This window comes from Hyla sarda, chromosome 4 (genome assembly GCF_029499605.1).
Source record: "Hyla sarda isolate aHylSar1 chromosome 4, aHylSar1.hap1, whole genome shotgun sequence".
Classification (NCBI taxonomy): Eukaryota; Metazoa; Chordata; class Amphibia; order Anura; family Hylidae; genus Hyla; species Hyla sarda.
The window spans coordinates 257108256-257123280 of NC_079192.1; the positions used below are offsets into that span (position 1 = coordinate 257108256).

Here is a 15025-nt window from a genome sequence, read left to right on the forward strand (position 1 = left end):
AAATGTCAGTTCAGAGGTAAATGAGCCAGACTTGCCCCAAAATAATGCAGCAATGCATAAGAGTCCCTTTAGCCTCCTTAAAATAACTAAACACGCAGCCATTAAAAGGCTACTCCAGTGGAATTTTTTTTTTTTTGAAAGCGGAACAAGTCTAAAAAGACAAAAGCTCCTACATATATACATTAACTACTTCCATAAATCACCCCCCAAAAAATAATAATAAATAAGTATAAAATAAAACACAAACATTTGGTATTGCCACATGTGGAATTGGCCAAACTATTATAAAATAATATTACTAATCCATCACAGTGAATGGTGTTAAAAAAAAAAAAAAAATCCCAGAATTACGTTTTTTGTCACATCTCACAGAGCAAAAAACAAGTTCCTCCAAAAGCAGGAAAAATAATAAAATAAAAAAAATAAATCCCCCTCCTATAAAAGAAAATTCATCCTACACCAGTCACCTCTTTTTGTGGTGGTAAAATTAGTTATGTCTTTACAAAGTATAGTTGATACTACCTGAAAAAAAAAAAAAAAACACACTCATATGGCCTGACCTAAAAGCAAAGGCACATTGTATTTTTCTTCTCAATATAATGCAGTTGTTTGTCTATCCTTAAAGTGGTACTCCCCTGGAAAAATTTTTTTAAATCAACTGGTGCCAGAAAGTTAAACAGATTTGTAAATTACTTCTATTAAAAAAATCTTAATTCTTCCAATACTTATTAGCGGCTGTATACTACAGAGGAAATTCTGCTCTCTGCTGACACCTCTGTCCATTTTAGGAACTGTCCAGAGCAGCATATGTTTGCTATGGGGATTTTCTCCTGCTCTGGACAGTTCCTAAAAAGAACAGAGGGATCTGTAGATGACACAATGTTATTTTGGGGGGGGGTGAGACACCTGTAGATGACACACTTATTTGGGGGGGGGGAGATCTGTAGATAAAACATTGGGGGGAGAAGAATCTGTGAATGACACCGTTATGGGGGGGGGAGCCTGTGAATGGCACAGTTATGGGGGGGTAATCTGTGAATGGCACAGTCATGGGCGGGGGGGGGGGGGGAATCTGAATGGCACAGTCATGGGGGGGAAATCTGTGAATGGCACCGTCATGGGGGGGAGGGGGGGAAATCTGTGAATGGCACAGTCATTGGGGGGGGGGGGGGGGGGGGAATCTGTGAATGGCACAGTCATGGGCGGGGGGGGGGGGGGGAATCTGTGAATGGCACAGTCATGGGGGGGAAATCTGTGATTGGCACCGTCATGGGGGGGGTAATCTGTGAATGGCACAGTCATGGGCGGGGGGAAATCTGTGAATGGCACAGTCATGGGCGGGGGGAAATCTGTGAATGGCACAGTCATGGAGGGGGAAATCTGAATGGCACAGTCATGGGGGGGGTAAATCTGTGAATGGCACAGTCATGGGGGGGAAATCTGTGAATGGCACAGTCATGGGGGGTGGGGGGGGAATCTGAATGGCACAGTCATGGGGGGGGAAATCTGTGAATGGCACAGTTATATGGGGGGGAGGGGGTCTGTGAATGGCACACTTATGGGGATCTAAAGACTGACAGAGACCAGAGTGTCTCTGGGGCAAGAAAGCTGTTGTCAGAGCCAGGAGTTTAACTGTGTGTGTTCAAAAGAAAAATACAGGGGACTTATCTTTAGCAGTGACCCCTGACCTGCCCTCCTCCACTCACCTCATGGCCAGTACAGAGCACAGAGTGATCCCACTCCCCCCTCCATGCTGCCGACAGACAGCGGAGCACGGCAGCTGCATGAGGTGACAGGAGGAAAGGAGAGAGAACTCTCCCTGAAGATGTTCTAGTCTGCACAGCAATAACTGCACAGCAACAATCTTCAAAAAGGGCTCTAGGTCTTCCCCAGGAAACTATAGACCGGTAAGTTTAACGTGCATTGTGGGTAAATTGTTTGAAGGACTTATAAGGGATTACATACAGGAATACATAGGGGATAATTGTATTATAAGTGATAACCAGCATGGGTTTACTAAGGATAGAAGTTGTCAAATCAATCTAATTTGCTTTTATGAAGAGGTGAGTAGAAGCCTTGACAGAGGAATGGCTGTGGATATAGTGTTTCTGGATTTTGCTAAAGCATTTGATACTGTCCCTCAGAGACGTCTGACAGGTAAGTTAAAGTCTTTGGGTTTGGAAATTTTAGTTTGTAACTGGATTGAACACTGGCTCATGAATCGTACCCAGAGAGTGGTGGTCAATGATTCGTACTCTGATTGGTCCCAGGTTATTAGTGGTGTACCCCAAGGTTCAGTACTTAGACCGCTGTTTAATTTATTTATCAATGATATAGAGGATGGTATTAACAGCTCTGTTTCTATCTTTGCAGACGACACCAAGCTTTGTAGCACGGTACAGTCTAAAGAGGATGTGCATAAGTTACAGGATGACTTGGATAGACTAAGTGTCTGGGCATCCACTTGGCAAATGAGGTTCAATGTGGATAAATTTAAAGTTATGCATCTGGGTACTAATAACATGCATGCGTCGTATGTCTTAGGGGGGATTAAACTGGCAGAGTCACTGGTAGAGAAGGATCTGGATGTACTTGTAGATCACAAACTACAGAATAGCATGCAATGTCAGGCTGCTGCTTCCAAAGCCGGCAGGATATTGTCATGTATCAAAAGAGGCATGGACTCGAGGGGCAGGGACATAATACTCCCCCTTTATAAAGCATTGGTACGGCCTCACCTGGAATATGCTGTTCAGTTTTGGGCACCTGTCCATAAAAGGGACACTGCGGAGTTGGAAAGGGTGCAGAGACGTGCAACTAAACTAATATGGGGCATGGAACATCTTAGCTATGAGGAGCGATTAAAGGAGTTACAATTGTTTAGTCTTGAGAAGAGACGTTTGAGGGGGATATGATAAACGTATATAAGTATATTAATGGCCCATACAAAAAATATGGAGAAAAACTGTTCCAGGTTAAAACCCCCCCCCCCAAAGGACGAGGGGGCACTCCCTCCGTCTGGAGAAGAAAAAGTTTAGTCTCAAGGGGCGACACGCCTTCTTTACCATGAGAACTGTGAATTTATGGAACGGTCTACCTCAGGAACTGGTCACAGAAGTAACAATTAACAGCTTTAAAACAGGATTAGATACATTCCTGGAACAAAATAACATTAATGCTTATGAAGAAATATAAAATCCCATCCCTTCCCCAATATCGTGCCACACCCCTACCCCTTAATTCCCTGGTTGAACTTGATGGACATATGTCTTTTTTCGACCGTACTAACTATATAACTAACTGAGCAGGGATAGACAGATCATCCGACGTCACAGGTTGCGTCTTCAGCACTGCTGGTAATAGATGTGCTGCATGCAGGCACATGTCATACCACCAGCCAGCGCCGTTAAAGAGATGGCGTCCCAGGACTGGCCCCAGTTAGTAACTGCCACCGGTCAGCGCTCCCTTGTGTGCCACTCAAATGCACCCGCGCCGACCCCTGGCCTAGGCTATAAGGAGATTGCCAAGACCCCGATACTGAGCTGCAGCACAGTGAGCAAGACCATACAGCAGTTTTACAGGACAGGTTTCACTCAGAACAAGCCTTGCCATGGTCGACCCAAAAATTATGAGTGCACATGATCAGCGTCATATCCAGACTTTGTATAACAACATATGCCGCGCACTGCATCAAATTGATCTGCATGTTGTCGTCCCAGAAAGAAGCCTCTTCTAAATATAATGCACAAGGAAGCCAGCAAACCATTTAGTAAAGAGATTCAGACTAAGGACAAGGATAGTGGAACCATGTGCTGTGGTTAGAGGATACTATAAAAGTTATTTGGTTCAGATCGTGTTAAGTGCGTTTGGCAGCAACCAGGTAAGGAGTACAAAGAAAAGAGTGTCTTGCCTACAGTCAAGCATGGTGGTGGGAGTGTCATGGTCTGGGCCTACATGAGTGTACGAGTACTGCTGGCACTGGGGACTAAGTTCATTGAGGGAACCATGAATGCCAACATGTACAGTGATTTAATAAGCAGAGCATAATCTTCTTTCAGAGACTGGGCCGCAGTGCAGTATTACAACCTAACCCCAAAGACACCACCAAGATGACAACTGCCTTGCTAAGGAATCTTAGGATAAAGGTGATTGTCAAGCATGTCTCCATACCTAAACCCTATTGAGCATCTGTAGGACATTCTCAAACAGAAGGTGGGTGAGCGCAAGGTCTCGAACACATTTACCAGCTCCATAATGTTGTCAGGGACGAGTGGAAGAGGACTTCAGTGGCATCCTGTGAAGCTCTGGTGAACTCCATGCCCAAGAGGCAATGCTGGGGAATAATGGTGACCACACAAAATAGATGCTTTTGGCCCAATTTGTCCATTTCCACGTAGAGGTATACTCAATTTGTTGCTAAAGTTTAGACATTAATGGCTGTGTTTAGTTATTTTGAGGAAACAGCAACACAGTTATACAGGTTGTGCACTCACTACTTTGTAGCAGGGTCATTTCTGCAGTGTTGTCTCATGAAAAGGAAATTAAACAAATCTGTGTGTGTGTGTGGGGGGGGGGGGGGGGGGGGGGGGTGCTCAATTATGTGAGATACTGTTTTTCCTTACAATTCTTAAAATGGGATTATCTGCTGAATTTTCTTTTAACCAATGTTCCCAGGCAGCATAATAATGAAAAAAATGCTTTTCCTTTCAACAAAAAGTTCCTTTCTGCTGTACTTCATGGAGCCGGAGATGCCACATCACATGGCCACAGCTATGTTTAGCCTGTGGTGAATGGCTGAGCAGCCTCTGCAGCTCCATGAAGCACAGCAAATACTGGAGGTTGTTTTATTATGCATCTTGAATTTAAATGAATGAAAAACAAAAACAAAAAACATAATGGATAGGTCAAATAAAGGGTTTGTCCTAACAATTTAAAAAAACAAAACAATTAACCTAAGAAAACATTATCAACCTATTTTGATTGCTCATAGAGATTAATGCTTTCCAGAATTTCTCTGAGCAGCTGAAAGAGGAACAAGTCTAAAAAGACAAAGCTCCTACAGATATACATTAACTACTTCCATACTAACAGTTCATATAAGAAGTAGCACGGCACTGCGGTATAGGTGGAAATAAACGTGTTGGATATGCGTTGGTGTAGCTAGGTGCTGCTGGTGGTGCTCTGACACAATGAGATATTCATATATTCCAAGAGAAGAGAAAGAAATCGGCAACTCACCATTCAGCTGGTATGTTCTTTTATTGAAGCATACTCACATAAATATAACAAAGGGAGAGGGTGGTGGGGGGATAGTGATATGCGACCGAGCTCCTATTTCGCACACTAAGTGTGCTTCCTCCTGGCCGGAGGAAGCACACTTAGTGTGCGAAACAGGAGCTCGGTCGCATATCACTATCCCCCCACCACCCTCTCCCTTTGTTATATTTATGTGAGTATGCTTCAATAAAAGAAGAACATACCAGCTGAATGGTGAGTTGCCGATTTCTTTCTCTTCTCTTGGAATACTTCCATACTAAGTTTAAATCACCCCCAAAAAATATTATTAATAATAAATAAGTATAAATAAATAAATAAATAAATAAATAAAAAACAAACATTTGGTATTGCCACATGTGGAATTGGCCAAACTATTATAAAATAATATTACTAATCCATCACAGTGAATGGTGTAAAAAAAATAAATAAAAAAAAAAAAATGCCACAATTATGTTTTTAGTCACATATCACAGAGCAAAAAACAAGTACCCCCAAAAGCAGGAAAAATATAAAATAAAATAAATAAATCCCCCTCCTAAAAAAGAAAATTCATCCTACACCCGTCACCTCCTTTTGTGGTGGTAAAATTAGTTATATGGCCTGACCTAAAAGCAAAGGCACGTTGTATTTTTCTGCTCAATATAATGCAGCTGTTTTCTATCCTTAAAGTGGTACTCCCCTGGAAAACATTTTTTAAATCAACTGGTGCCAGAACGTTAAACAGATTTGAAAATTACTTCTATAAAAAAAAAAATTCTTTCTATCTGACCACAGTGCTCTGCTGACACCTCTGTCCATTTTAGCAACTGTCCAGAACAGGAGAGGTTTGCTATGGGGTTTGTACTCTGGACAGTTCCTAAAATGGACAAAGGTGTCAGCAGAGAGCACTGTGGTCAGACAAAGGAAATTCAGAAAGAAAAGAACTTCCTCTGGAACATACAGAAGCTGATAAGTACTGGAAGGGTTAAGATTTTTAATTTGAAGTAATTTACAAATCTGTTTAACTTTTTGATACCAGTTGATTAAAAAGTGTTTTCCAGGGGAGTACCCCTTTAAATACACTTTATCCAGAAGTGTGTTTTATTAAGCAACAAACCTTGATCCTGAGACTCTTCTGGTTTCGGCCATATTCCTTGGGAGCCTGTGGCGATTCTTCCCCTTTTCGAGTAGTAATTTTGCACATCAGCAGGAAGGGTTTTTCTAACAGCCCAACTTGAAGCAGAAGACCACCCAGATCGATCAGCAGGTGAATCAAATGAATCATCATATTTAGGTTTGTTTTTACTTTCTGGGAACCTTGAAGACTCTTGCCCTGGAGTATTAGAATTTCCTGAGTAGGGCTGTCTATTGTTCCAATTCTCATTTTGGTCTCCATAATTAATGCCACCTCTAAACCCTCCTCTCCCACGTCCACCACGACTTCTAGGAGAGTTCCAGTCCATATTTACATTTCTGTTCCATGGATCGCCTGACCCATACTGGCCATCCTCCCAATGGAAACCTCTTCCTCGATTACCTCTTCCTCTGTCACCCCTGCCTCGATTCTCTCCTCTTCCCCAAAAATCACCCCTTCCTCTGGCTCTGTCTCCTCTTCCTCTGGAATCACCCCACCCTCGGTCCCCCCTTCCTCTGCCTTCTCCCCTCATCCAGGTATCACCTCTTCCTCTTTCTTCAGATTTCATCTTTTCCATTACCCAATCAGGGTAGTCATTTTTATTGTCAGGAAATGCTTCAGCTGAATCCCTTGCATCATGAATTTCATTTCTGAAATTGTCATTCCTGTCATGTTCATTTCTTCTAAATTTTTCACTTCCCCGAGGACTTTTCCAATTTTCATTTGAACGTCTTTCTTTCCATGGTGGAGAGCTAATCTCTTTTTCATTTCTATCAGTTGTAATACTTTTATTTCTGTATCTTGTACGAGATCCAGACCTTGATCTGCTTTTAGATCTAGAATGCCTACTTCTAGATCTTGAATGTTTGCTTCTTGATCTGGAATGTCTGCTCCTAGATCTCGAATGTCTCCTATTGTGTCTGTCTCTACTCCTACCTTTCCATTGACTACCCTGACTGCGCTCGGCTTCCTTTTCTCTACTACGCGATCTAGATTTAAGTTTGATGGGAGTCTCTCTAACTTTAGAGCGTGAACGAGATCTTGGTCTTTCTTTAACATCATTTTTACTAGGTGACCAGGTTGTTGATGGGGAATGAAATCTAGATCTTCTTGTTCGTGATTCTTTCTTCTGTGTGTCATCAGGAGGTAAAGACTGCTTTGGAGGAGATTCAGGAACCTTGTTTACAGTTAAAGTATCAGATTCAGTTTTGGTAGATTCAGTAATGTCCATTGATTGCTCAACCTCTGAATCATTATGATCACTACAAGCTGAATCACATTCCATTGCTACAGATTCAGTGTTATCTTCACAAAAAGCCTTTGGATGGTCATTTTTTAAATCCGTTTTTTCATTTGTATCTTGTAATTTACCATCCCCTAAAAGAGAATTCTCTATATCTTCTTTACATAATTTATTACTTTGAATTTCTGCAAGGTCAGATAATCCATCAGCACTTGAGTTTTTTGATGATACTAAAGACTCTGTTAATAAAGGAGAGTTTTTGGGACAATCCGAGTCAAGTTTATGGTCTAATTCAGAAGAACTTGTTTTAATATCTTGCTCTACATTGCACTCTTCTGGTTTTACTGTCTCCAAGTTCACTTCTAAAACTTTTTCTTGCTCATCTTGCCTTTGCATGGTTTTTAAAGAATCATGAAGCCCAAGTTGCTGGATACCTTTTTCTTTCAAAGCATCTGGAGAAGTTGGAGTATAGTCCAAATCATGCTGTTTTTCCAATTCAAGTGGAGGTGTAGACTGTGGGGAACTTGATTCCTTGGTTTCAAAATTACTTTCATTTGACTGAGAATCTACTTGACCAGTGTGCAATTGGTTCTGGTTCTCTGCATCAATGTCAGTTTCTTCAGATGACGACAAGTCCTGCAAATTTTTTCTAGTAGCTTTACTTTCCGAGCAAGGAGAAGGCAAAGATACAGATTTTTCAACATCAACCTCCTTTACTTTATCACATAAAGGTGGAGAGTCTGTATGATCAGAAATGATGTGTTTTGCAGACCCTAGAGAAGAGGAAGAATTTTCTTCATCGGAAACATTAAGATTCTTAGAATCCAAAGAATGTTTTTCTTCATTCATCTTTGTTTCAGCTGAACCCAATCCATCTGGCTCACTTACAGATTTTGGGAAATCTGTCTGACTGTCCTCCAGATCAGTCTGACCGTTTTTAAAGACTGGTGAAGGAGATGAGTGTTCCATATGTAATTCATGTTTGTTATGCAAATCAGGACTAGACGACCTTTCCTTATCAACAGACTGCACATTGTGTGCAGGTGATAATTCTAGCTCATGTTCCTCCTCAGAATGTTTAAGAGGAGAAGAAATATCTGCATGTTTGCTTTCTTTTTCATTACTACTGTTGGGAGACTGATTGATTTCATATAGTTCTGTTTCTGGCAAGTCATCTTCTGACATTTTACATTTCTTTTCTTGCTCACTTTCGGAATTGTCTTTATCATTTTTAGAATCCTCTTGAGGCTGCGTTGCTGAGCGGAGTCTTTTTCTAGTTTGAGAACCCTTTTTTGGAGCTTTTTTCCGTTGTTTCGCAGGCTGCTTACCAGAGTGTTCCGATGAGGAAGTGTTTGTAGTAGTAGTCGTAGTATTATAACCAGGTGTATCGTGATCAGAGCTACTAGATTTTGGTGAGCTCTGGACATTGTGTGTTTCAGATTTGCTATTACGTGTGGATCTTCGTCGTGTGCTGGATTGTACAGATTTTTTTCTAGTTCCTCTGCTAGTTGAAGTGCCGGAAGCAGCTTGCTTTTTTTCAGTGCCTTCTTGCGCACCAGTATGAGCACACATTCTGTGTGAATAATCTATTCTCAGGCAAAAAATAAATAAAGTGAAAAGGATTTTCAGTGTTAATAGTAAAAACACAGCATAACATTTTCAAGTAGACTGCATTCTGATTTTTTGCATTACTTTAAGTGTTCCTGAAAGTATTTATAGGGGATATCTGGCTGAAGGATGGTTTTTGGATGAGGGGCAGCGTGATATATTAGGCCCAGGCCAAGTATGTCACACTACCCCTGGCCAATGTTTGACACCACTACGGCCAGTGATTTGCTCAGCTGTACCTGATTTATTGGGCCTAGGAAGAGGATGCACCAGGGGAGAACAAGTGGTGAGTTTTTGTTTAGATCTACACACACACACAGTGTGTAATATATAATATATATTTTTATTTATTTATGGCCATTCCGAGAGAACAGCCAGTTAAAGAAAAAAAGAACAAAAAACACCCTCCAGTTAGATAACCCTTTTAATTCAAGGGAACAATTGAAGATTTACTACCAAATTACAAGCAATAAACTGGGGCTTCTAGCTTAAAGGGGTACTCTGTCCCTAGACATATTATCCCCTATCCAAAGGATAGGGGATAAGATATCTGATGGCAGATGGTCCAGCCACTGCGACCTCCCTTGATCAGACATCTTTTCCCAGGATCTTTTGCCTCTCCCGATTTCTGTTTTAGTAAATATTTTTCTTACAACATTGTGTTATATTATTAATATTTTTCTTACAAATTGTGTTGAGCCATTCCTTTTAGAATATTATGAATAAAATGAAAACTTGGTGCTACTCTTCCATTTCTTAAAAAGCTGGAGACTGCCTCCATTGCTCAGAAAATGAAACTTGCATATCTGCATAAATGCAGATTGCTCAGGAATAGTGCAGTAGATTTTTTTTCTAGGTACAATGGCCCAGATTTATCAAAGAATGTCTATGGTAGAGCTATTTTCCCATGTTTATTTCAGTGGTGGGTTTGACTAGTGTGCATCTTTATCAAGAAAGTGCAGCAGGATGATGAATTTTGCGCAGCTCTGCTGTGGTGGGAAAAGCTCTACAACATACACTTTCTAGACACTTGTGAGGGAGGGAAGTAGAAACTTTCCAGGGTCCTGACTTTGGCAGGTTAAGAGTTTTTAATTACTTTCACAGAGCTGCCGAAACATTTTTACTTGCATTTTAGACGCTACAATCAAATTTGATTGCGGTGTCTAAGGGGTTAAAGTCGGGCATCACCGTGATCGGTGATGTCTGGCATTAGAGATGGGACCTGGTGGCAGATAACACCCAGCTATGACCTGCGCTCAGCTCCTGAGAACGTGTCAGAGAAGGGGAGTGGGAAGCAGTCATCCACAAAGGGTTAAAGGAAGAATTGTGGAAGGTAGAAATTATTCTCACGCCTACTGGTAGGTGGTGTAGCTTTGCGCCTAAAAAAGTACCTTTGAGCACAAAATAGCGACTTGACAAAAGTCGCAAATGATAAATACGTGACCACTGTATGGTCAAAAAGAAAAAGTTCTACGGGTAGCAAGAAGAGTGAAACTGTCTATATCAAAAGATGCATAAAAATCGCTAAATATGCTGCTTGTGCCTGAACTGCACCTAAACAGACAAAAAAAATATGCTCTAAAAGCAATGATAAATCTCCCCCAATGAGTCTATTCAGGTCAGTGTGGGTGATTCTGAGGCAAGTTTCCCTTTTAAATAAATAAAATGGTCCAGGTTGCCTTTCCAATCAAAACTTAACTACTAACTTTATTTAACAAGGGCGAGCTAAAGCAATACAGGACAGAAGGAACAAAGTTTTCTGAAAAAGTTACCGTTGCTCCTAAATGAAATCGGGCTTAATGAAAAGATACATTCATCCAAAGATGATGGTGGATCGATAAGTATTTCTGCAGGCAGAGTGGAATTGCTGGAAGACAAGTAAAAACAATACACTAAATAAGTAAATCGGCATAAAACCAATTTAAATGCCATTTAAACATGAACAACAAAAGCATTTTGAACTATAATTACAATGGTTCTCTTTTCATTCATCTACACTTTATCATCAAGATACTTGGCCATCATGACAAAAATCCCAAACAAGAGATGCTGCGACAAAACAATTATGTGTAAAAACTTGCTTGTGTTCTAGTCATTTTTTTCTGTTTTGTACAATTATGTTAAATGGTAAATCTCATTAAAACTAATTTTTGCTATTGCATTCCTTATGGTAAATAAAAAAAGATTTCTAATATACTTTGGTTAAAAAAAAAAAAGAAGAAGTTTTCTATGCTCAAGAGCACATTTTCCCCCATCTTATACACAGACTTAGGACCGAAGCCCAAACACAGGAAGTGCAGCCTGGAGTGCAGTTAAGTGTGAGAGAAGCTATGATTGGATCAAGCTGGACACCCTCCTCAGCACTCCAGGCTGCACTTTGTGTTTGGACCTCGGTCCTAAGTCTGTGTATAAGATGGGGGAAAGTACTCGAGCTTTTTTAAGCACAAATAAAACATAGAAAACTTCATTTTTTTTTTAACCAAAGTATATTAGAAATCTTTATCATAAAGAGTGCAATAGCAAAAATTAGTTTTAATGAGAGTGACCGTTTAACCCCTTAAGGACCACGGGGTTTTCCGTTTTTGCACATTCGTTTTTCCTCACCTTTTGAAAATCTTAACCCTTTCAATTTTGCACTTACAAATCCATATGATGGCTTATTTTTTGCGCCACCAATTCTACTTTGTAATTACATCATAAATTGTGCAACAAAATTCAAGAAAAAACACCATTTTGTAAATTTTGGGGGCTTCAGTTTCTACGCAGTGCATATTTCGGTAAAAATGACACCTTTATTTTGTAGGTCCATACGATTAAAATGATACCCACTTATATAGGTTTGATTTTGTCGTACTTCTGGAAAAAATCATAACTACATGCAGGAAAATTTATACGTTTAAAATTGTCATCTTCTGACCCCTATTACTTTATTTTTCTGCATATGGGGTGGTATGAGGGCTAATTTTTTGCGCTGTGATCTGAAGTTTTTAGCGGTACCATTTTTGTATTGATCGGACTTTTTGATCGCTTTTTATTCATTTTTTCATGATATAAAAAGCGACCAAAAAGAAGTTATTTTGGACTTTGGAATTTTTTTGCGCGTACGCCATTGACCGCGCGGTTTAATTAATTATATATTTTTATAGTTCGGACATTTACGCACGCGGCGATACCACATATGTTTATATTTATTTACATGTTTTTTTATGGGAAAAGGGGGGTGATTTGAACTTTTATTAAGGAAAGTGTTAAATCACATTTATTCACTTTTTTTTTTCAGTGTTATAGCTCCCATAGGGACCTATAACACTGCACACACTGATTGCCAGCACTGTTCACTGCAAAGCCATAGCTTTGCAATGATCAGCGTTATCGGCGGTTGATTGCTCAAGCCTGCATCTCAGGCTTGGAGCAATCAATCGCCGAGGGGACACGCCGGAGGCAGGTAAGAGGACCTCCGCTCGTGTCCCACCTGATCGGGACACCGCATTTTCACTGCAGTAGTGCCGATCAGCCCCGCTGAGCAGCCGGGCAGCTTTCACTTTCGTTTTAGACTCGGCGTTCAACTTTGAACGCTGCATCTCAAGGGTTAATAGCGCGCGGCACAGCAATCCCTACCACGCGCTATTAGCCCCGGGTCCCAGCATCAGATACATGCCAGGACCGACCCGATATGACGCGGGAGCCGGCCAAGGACGTAAATATACGTTGCTGGTCGTTAAGGGGTTAAAGGCTCAGGATCTGTGCCTGCCCATCCACAGAAGGAATCAGTTTTAAAGGAGTACTCCGGGCCCTAAGACATCATATCCCCTATCCAAAGGATAGGGGATAAGATGTCTGATCTCGGGGGTCCTGCTGCTGGGGACCCCCGCAATCTTTCATTCCGCACCCACCTTTGTGAGCTCGGAGCCTCAAGCGCTGTGGAGAGCTCAAAAAGGTGGGTGCAGAATGAAAGATTGCGGGGCTCCCCAGCGGTGGGACCCCCGCAATCAGACCTCTTAACCTATCCTTTGGATGGGGATAAGATTTCTTAGGGTCGGAGTACCACTTTAACATATAGCTGATATCCTGCTGCAACTGCCAGGCATTACTATCATCCCTACAGTTTACCTCCTCAGATGACAATGAGAAGATGAGAAGTATTAAACATTTAAAGGGGTACTCCAGAGGGAAAAAAAATTCTCAAACTGGTACCAGAAAGTTATACAGATTAACAAATTGCTTATATTTAACCCCTTGCCGCAAATGGACGTTCATTAACGTCCATCTGCAACTCCCGAGGTATGACGCGCACTCAGCAGGTGAGTGCATCATACCCGGTGGGTCCCGATTGTTATAAGCAACCAGGATGCACGGCTAAGGCCGGACATCGCTGATCGGGCTGATGTCCGGCATTAACCCTTTAGACGCGGTGCACAAACTTGATCTAAAACAAAAATAAACATTGCTGGTTAGCTCAGTGATGCTGTTCAGGACCGCTGTGGTAAAAACCCGGCGTCCTGAACAACTTGCAGGAGGATCCCTACCTGCCACCTCGCTGTCCGATCGTCGAATGACTGCTCCGTGCCCGAGATCCAGGCAGGAGCAGTCAAGTGACAAACACTGATCAATGCTATGCTGATCGGTGGCATAGCATTGAACAGTATGAGAGATCAATGTAATGCATGTTATAGTCCCCTATGGGGCTATAACATTGCAAAAATAAAAAAGTAAATAAAGATCATTTAACCCCTCCCCTAATAAAAATTAGAATCACCCCCTTTTCCCATAAAAAAAAATGTAAATAAAAACAAACCTGGGTATCACCGCTTACGTAAGTGTCCGAACTATAAAAATATATAGTTAAACCAAACGGTCAATGACTAAAAAGCGATCAAAAAGTCAATACAAAAATGGTACCGGTTAAAAATGAGCCCTCAAACCGCCCCACATGCGGAAAAATAAAAACGTTATAGAGGTCAGAAGATGACCATTTTATACAATTTTTGTGCATGTAGTTAGGATTTTTTTCCAGAAGACAAAATCAAACCTATATAAGTAGGGTATCATTTTAATCGTATGGCCCTACAGAATAAAGGGAAGGTGTCATTTTTACTGAAAAATGTACTGTGTAGAAACGGAAGCCCCCAAAATTTACAAAATTGTGTTTTTATTTCAATTGTTGCACAAGGATTTTTTCGGTTTCGCCATAAAATTTTGGGTAAAATGACTGATGTCATGACAAAGTAGAATTGGTGGCGAACCCCCCCCCCACCACATCATATGGATTTATAGCAGCAAAATCAAAAAAGTGTTATAATTTTTAAAAGGTAAAGAGGAAAAAAAAATTAAAGTGCAAAAAGGGAAAACCACGCAGTCCTTAAGGGGTTAAAGATCTTTAGCCTGCCAGTATTTATCAGCTGCTGTATGGTCCAGAGAAAGTTGTGTAGTTCTTTCTAGTCTGACCACAGTGCTCTCTGCTGACACCTCTGTCCGTGTCAGGAACTGTTCAGAGCAGAAGATGTTTGCCATGAGTATTTGCTCACGCTCTGGGTAGTCCCTGAGGCTGACAGGGAGTCTGCAGAGAGCACTGTGGTCAAATCAGAAAACTACACAACTTCGTCTGAAGCAGCATAAGATTTTCAAATCATTTTTTTAAGGACGAAGGGCGTATCCATACGCCCGTGGGAATTTCAGTCCCCGCCGCGCGCCGGACGGGGACCAGGGTGACTGCTGGCACCCCGTGCAAATGACCCCCCCCATGTCGGCGATCGGCGCAAATCGGAAGTGAATTCAAACTTGCG

At 41.3% G+C, this 15025-nt stretch overlaps 1 protein-coding gene and 1 long non-coding RNA gene across 4 annotated transcripts in view; one reads left to right on the plus strand and one right to left on the minus strand.

The window, feature by feature from the left end:
* The window catches only part of SCAF11 (SR-related CTD associated factor 11), a 115760-nt gene that overhangs the window by 20723 nt on the left and 80012 nt on the right, over positions 1 to 15025 (minus strand). For both annotated transcript variants that reach the window (XM_056573986.1, XM_056573985.1), the window contains exons 10-11: positions 11015 to 11109; positions 6374 to 9220 (exon numbers count right to left, since the gene is read on the minus strand). In XM_056573986.1, coding sequence (XP_056429961.1) covers positions 6374 to 9220; positions 11015 to 11109 — 2942 coding nt within the window. The remainder of the gene's footprint in view (positions 1 to 6373; positions 9221 to 11014; positions 11110 to 15025) is intronic.
* The window catches only part of LOC130369160 (uncharacterized), a 135701-nt gene continuing 124118 nt past the window's right edge, over positions 3443 to 15025 (plus strand). For both annotated transcript variants that reach the window (XR_008892684.1, XR_008892685.1), the window contains exons 1-2: positions 3443 to 3880; positions 4059 to 4212. This is a non-coding gene — a long non-coding RNA (uncharacterized LOC130369160). The remainder of the gene's footprint in view (positions 3881 to 4058; positions 4213 to 15025) is intronic.